General features: G+C 38.3%; 1 protein-coding gene across 1 annotated transcript; it reads left to right on the forward strand.

Moving 5' to 3' along the window:
• Positions 1 to 1,828: 1,828 nt before the first annotated feature.
• Positions 1,829 to 2,761, forward strand: LOC100352229 (olfactory receptor 5M9). The gene has a single exon (XM_002708947.2). It carries the CDS (start codon positions 1,829 to 1,831, stop codon positions 2,759 to 2,761), a length of 933 nt encoding a protein of 310 aa, XP_002708993.2.
• The last annotated feature ends 3,411 nt before the right edge of the window (positions 2,762 to 6,172 follow it).

Consider the following 6,172-nt stretch of genomic DNA (forward strand, 5'->3'; position numbering starts at 1 on the left):
CTTAAGTTTTCCTACCTGTAAGGTGTTTTGAGAATTTTTATCATTCTTCCCTGACCTAATTATCTAAATAGTCCCAAAGGGATGTTCCCAAACCTCCTGACACTTAAGACTCTATTATAAATAGGGAGAATTTACTATTTGTTGATCTCATCTGCTGAAGGTAGGTCTGAAAATTTCACTCTTTGCCATAAAGATTGTTTCCACCATTTCCACTCAAATCTAATTTCTATTTCTTATTTTGAAGAGAAATGTTATTCATAGACTTATTTGTCATTGGTGTGATTTATCAGTAGGAATTACATTACTGGCAAATCTGTGTATTTATATCCATAGTTTGCTCAAATGTTTTTATGTTTGATTTTGTTTCAATGAAGATTTATAAAACCTTTATTTGGCTATAAAGACTACACAGGAATGAATTTGTGATATTGAGTCCAAGAATTAATTCAGAAATGTATATGTACCTTCACTGCTTTTCTTAGAATCTCCTGAAATTCTAATAAAGCTGAATTTGGTTTTTATTTGTGAATTACTTATCCTTTCTTCTCGATTGCTTTAAAAAAGATGGTGCACATCTGTGTAAAATTTAGCTTCTCCTAGAAGTCATTTGTCACGTGATCTTACGTTGATGGGATCATCCAAATGTGGAGGGTAGGGAGTAGCAGTGGTTAACTGTCTCTAGTTCAGCCTGCTCTGAGGTAATGAGAGTCCATATTACGCTGTACATTGAGGATGAAGTATTAAAGAGATCACCTTCTTTTGTATTGGAAGACAATCATATTGAATAATACATGGAATTGAACATAATTATATAATAAGGTATTGATGAATTAAAATAGAAAATTATTGATGATATGAAACTGTAGTCAAATATTTTGATTTGCATCCCAATCCTGCCTATTAATAGATGTCTGACCCAGAGAGATCTTAAAACCATCAGTACTTCAGCTTTCTCATTTGTAAAATGGGGACATGCTGACCGAACTTGGTTCATAGGAATCTTGACTTGCAAGGGTTTAGTCAGCATTTAATAAATGTTAATTATTCTTACAAATAATATAATCTAGGATTGTTATCAGCAGAAAAATCTTTCTTGGAGAGTTTTAATAGCATTTGAAAACTGTATTAAATGAAGAAAGCTATTCCAGAGTTCAGGACATTTTTTTAAAAAAATGCAGTTGTGATTATTTCTGAAGATCCATTAATATGATCACTAAGTATGTCAGATTAAGGAGTTTTAAAGACAACAAAGCAAATTCTATTTCCTAAAAGCAAATGATTAGGTGTAAAGGAAGAAAAATACACACATAAACTGAAACCAAATTGTAGAAGCGTTGATAGTTTTTGTGTCTTAGAATCCTTGATGCTTTACTGAAATGTTTTATAGTTAAAACAATATGGTAGTAAGATTACTCCAAATCTCCAAATCAAGTTATGTTAATGAGAAATTACAGTGTATTGAGTTGAGGTTAGAATTTTTGGCATAAGCAAGCCTTAATTTTAGCTCTGTTTCACAACCAGATTCTCACATGCCTAATAAGTTTCAAATATTAAACACGGGAAAACAGATCACCAACATTTATGGCAATTTACAGCAAGACAGGCCCTAGATCAGAACTATAACCATAGGGTCTATTATGTCCATGCTGTTTTAAAAGTAGCATATTTAACTCTCAGATTTGAAATTGAGAATAATATTCAACGTTTTAAAATTTATCTTATGAGAATAAGGATAAAGTAACTCAAAACCTGCAAGAATAAAAGAAATTCACTATTATTTTTCTTTAATTTCTTCATAGGCAACATATTCTTTGTCTATATTAAGGCAATGCCAAATTTCACGGATGTAGCAGAATTTATTCTTGTGGGGTTGACCAGGCGTCAGGAGCTCCGGCTTCTCTTGTTTGTGGTGTTCCTGGTAGTTTACATGATCACTCTGTTTGGGAATGTTGGTATGATCATTTTAATAAGTATCAGTCCTCAGCTTCAGAGCCCCATGTACTTTTTCCTGAGCCACTTGTCTTTTGTGGATGTGTGGTTCTCTTCCAATGTTACCCCCAAAATGCTGGAAAACTTATTGTCAGAAACAAAAACCATTTCCTACGTGGGGTGTTTGGTGCAGTGTTATTTCTTCATTGCCCTTGTCCACGTAGAGGTCTATATCTTAGCAGTGATGGCCTTTGATCGCTACATGGCCATCTGCAACCCTTTGCTTTACGGCAGTAAAATGACCAAGACAGTGTGTGTGCGGCTCATTTCTGTGCCTTACGTCTACGGATTCTCTGTGAGTCTAATATGCACACTCTGGACATACGGCTTGTATTTCTGCGGGAACTTTGAAATCAACCACTTCTATTGTGCAGATCCCCCTCTCATCAAGATCGCCTGTGGAGGAGTGCGCATCAAAGAATACACAATGATCGTGATAGCTGGGATTAACTTCACATATTCCCTCTCAGTGGTCCTCGTCTCCTACACCCTCATTGTAGTAGCTGTGCTGCGCATGCACTCTGCTGCTGGGAGAAGGAAGGCGTTCTCCACCTGTGGATCCCATCTGACAGCTGTCTCCATGTTTTACGGGACTCTCATATTCATGTATCTCCGGCGGCCCACGGAGGAGTCAGTGGAGCAGGGGAAGATGGTGGCTGTGTTCTATACCACTGTGATCCCCATGCTGAATCCCATGATCTACAGCCTGAGGAACAAGGATGTGAAAGAAGCAGTCAACAAAGCAATCACCAAGGCAAACTTGGGACAATAAACTTTAATAGGTATGCTAGCGGTGTGAGGTCCTTATTTCAAACATCTAGCATAAAGATCCTTTCTCAAAAACATTTTCAAAAAATTTTTTCAAAAAAGTACTTTCTAAGGACTCTCTTATATACACTTAAAGTTACATTTGAAACCAGACATACTTTACCACACAAATGTATTCTATGTACTAAGCATGGTTTATTATCCTTCTGTTACACACAGGAAAACAAAATCAACATCGTTTCCTCGGAATGCATGTAAAATTGTGCTGAATTCAGCTATCAGAGGGCCTTACAAATAAAGTTAATCAAATGTATCTAGTTTGAACTTCTGTAAGAAGTGAACTCTGTCTTAAGGTTTTCTCCATGCGTGCCTTTTCCTTAGCAGGATTTCATGTAAGATATATCACTTCAGGAGAAAAAAGAAGTCATATTTTTCCCTTGATTATTAAAATTTGATGAACCCTGTTTACCTAAAATGTTTGAAATGTTAACACGTAAACACATTTTAACAATAAAATTGTGAAACAAATTGTCAAATATCTTCTGTTTTTTAAAAACATTATTTATTTATTTGAGAGAGAGAGAGTTACAGACAGTGAGAAAGAGACAGGGAGAAAGGCCTTCCATCTGCTGGTTCACTCCCCAAATGGCTGCAATGGCTGGAACTGCACTGATCCAAAGCTAGTAGCCAGGAACTTCTTCCAGTTCTTCCAAGTGGGTGCAAGGAGCCCAAGTGAGTAGGTCATCTTCTACTGCTTTCCTAGACCATAGCAGAGAGCTGGATTGGAAGAGGAAGAGCTGGAACTAGAACTGGTGCTCATATCAGATGCCAGCACTGAAGGTAGTGGTTTAACCTACTGAGTCACAGCGCTGAACCCAAATAGCTTTTTTTTTTTTTTGACAGGCAGAGTGGACAGTGAGAGAGAGAGAGAGAGAGAAAAAGGTCTTCCTTTTGCCGTTGGTTCACCCTCCAATGGCTGCTGCAGCCGGCACACTGCGGCCGGCACACCGCGCTGATCTGATGGCAGGAGCCAGGTACTTATCCTGGTCTCCCATGGGGTGCAGGGCCCAAGCACTTGGGCCATCCTCCACTGCACTCCCGGGCCACAGCAGAGAGCTGGTCTGGAAGAGGGGCAACTGGGACAGAATCCGGCGCCCCGATCGGGACTAGAACCCGGTGTGCCGGCGCCGCAAGGTGGATGATTAGCCTAGTGAGCCTAGTGAGCCGCGGCGCCAGCCAAGCTATTTTTTTTTTTTACAAGCAGAGTTAGACAGTGAGAGAGAGAGGTCTTCCTTCCATTGGGTCACCCCCCAAATGGCTGTTACGGCCAGCGTGCTGCACCGATCCAAAGCCAGGAGCCAGGTGCTTCCTCCTTTTCTCCCATGCGGGTGCAGGGCCCAAGCACTAGGGCCGTCCTACACTGCCCTCCTGGGCCACAGCAGAGAGCTGGGCTGGAAGAGGAGCAACCTGGACTAGAACCCAGTGTGCCCGCGCCGCAGGTGGAAGATTAGCCAAGTGAACCTCGGAGGTGCTGGTCCCAAATAGCTTCTTAATACAATCAAAATAACCCCAAGTTTTGTTCTCAGTATATATTGTCAGTAATTAATGTTTGTGTTTCAGTAGTCTGTTTTCCCACTTTACTGCTTGCTATGGAATTAGCAGAAGTTGTCTGATGTTAAAAGTGTGAAATATCGTAGAGCAAAAACTTTCTTTTCTTCATTATAATTAAATGATCATTTAAAATATGATCTTTGGCCACAGGGTATCATCTCATGAAACCATAGGTTGTTAATGTATCTTGAAGCTGTTGCTTACTTCCAGTTTTTTCCAACATTAAATTCTTTGTGAGGTTAACAGCTTAAGTAAGTCAAGCTTTCATTGCCTACAAGTGATCAAGCATTAAAAGAGCTCGAGTCAACCAAATATGAAATCTATAATAAGATAACTTGGAATGAACTAAGCTGAAGTAGTTTTCAAGAATTCATATTAAAATAGAATTTATATTAACATTAATACAGACATTTTTTGCAAATGTTTACTACCATAATTGAAAAGTTTACATTGCACACAAAGGCTGAGTATTTAATGTTTTGCTACTTATAATTTTTATTATCTTTTATGGTGATAGGTACCAAATTTCATTTTTAGTGGTTAGATGAATTTTAGCTTAAGATTAATTTAATGAAATTTATTAATCAACTTAGGAAAATATGCATAGCAGACAGTAGTTTGTATGATACATTACTGTGGGAAAGGGTCAGAATGTGGACCCACAGGTTGGAAAACAAACCCTATTCCATATTACCACAATCACACACAGCTGCCAATACAATATGTTTGTATAGTTATGGTGTATAGAGTGAACTTAGAATATTGTATATGTATGTAATATATACAGTGTTTAACACATGTGTTAGATACAATAACTTTTACTACTTCTACCTGCTTAACAGTGACTACTTCTACCTGCCTATAAATTTTATCGAAGTTCAGTTGTTTCTACCATGCCTGGAACTACGAAGTTCTTGAAGTGAGACTTAAAATTCAGAGTGTCTACTGTGACAGTCTCTGCTGTTGAATTTTGTTAAATTTTTGTGATTCAATAATCACTCTCCAATTTCTACAAATTCTCACCTAGACAGTCTCAAAAACAACAAATCACAATAAAAATCTAAAATCTCTCTTGAGTCTGAGATGTATGTTTGTATCTTTGGTGCATGCAAGCTGTGTGATGAAGTCTGGGGATGGGTTTGTTTTGTCTATGTGCCATGTGTGTGTGTCTGAGTAAATTGAAAACAGAAAGGTTTTATACTGTACTGTATCTTCTGTAGCATCTTACAAAAATACTTAATTATATAATATTCGAAGATACAATAATGAATAAGACTGTGTCTATTTTCAAATGTTTATAATCTAGCATCATGAAATACACAAGAAAATGTGAGAAGAGAGAGATGATTAAAAGATGATTCAAAATGTAATTGAGAATTGAAGAAGAACCAAGAATGACAGATTCGGAAAACTTTTACCCTGATTATTTAAAGAATGAAAAAGAATATTTAAGAGAGAAAGCCCAAGATATAGCCAAGCCAAGAAGCCAGGTCATATTCATGAAGGCAATGAGAGAATGATGGGAGGCATTTCAGTGACCCTTGAGGCTGTGTCTTCTATCCAGGTCTGAAAGGCCAAGGTTGAGAACAAACTTCTAGGTAGAAGCCCAGGGCACCTGTGGGGCCTCAGCATTGGTTATCCTGTACCATTTTGGCTGGCTGCTTCCCCCAGTGTACTGCAGCAACTCTCAGCCACACCAACTGTGTCTTAAGTGAGCCCAGGTACAGCTCTGGCAGTTGTCCCAGAAGACAAAGCCATAAACCTTGAGGAGAGCTCTTAAGGTGCTAATTTTGTAGTTAAGCAG

Source organism: Oryctolagus cuniculus, chromosome 1 (assembly GCF_964237555.1).
Source record: "Oryctolagus cuniculus chromosome 1, mOryCun1.1, whole genome shotgun sequence".
Lineage (NCBI taxonomy): Eukaryota > Metazoa > Chordata > Mammalia > Lagomorpha > Leporidae > Oryctolagus > Oryctolagus cuniculus.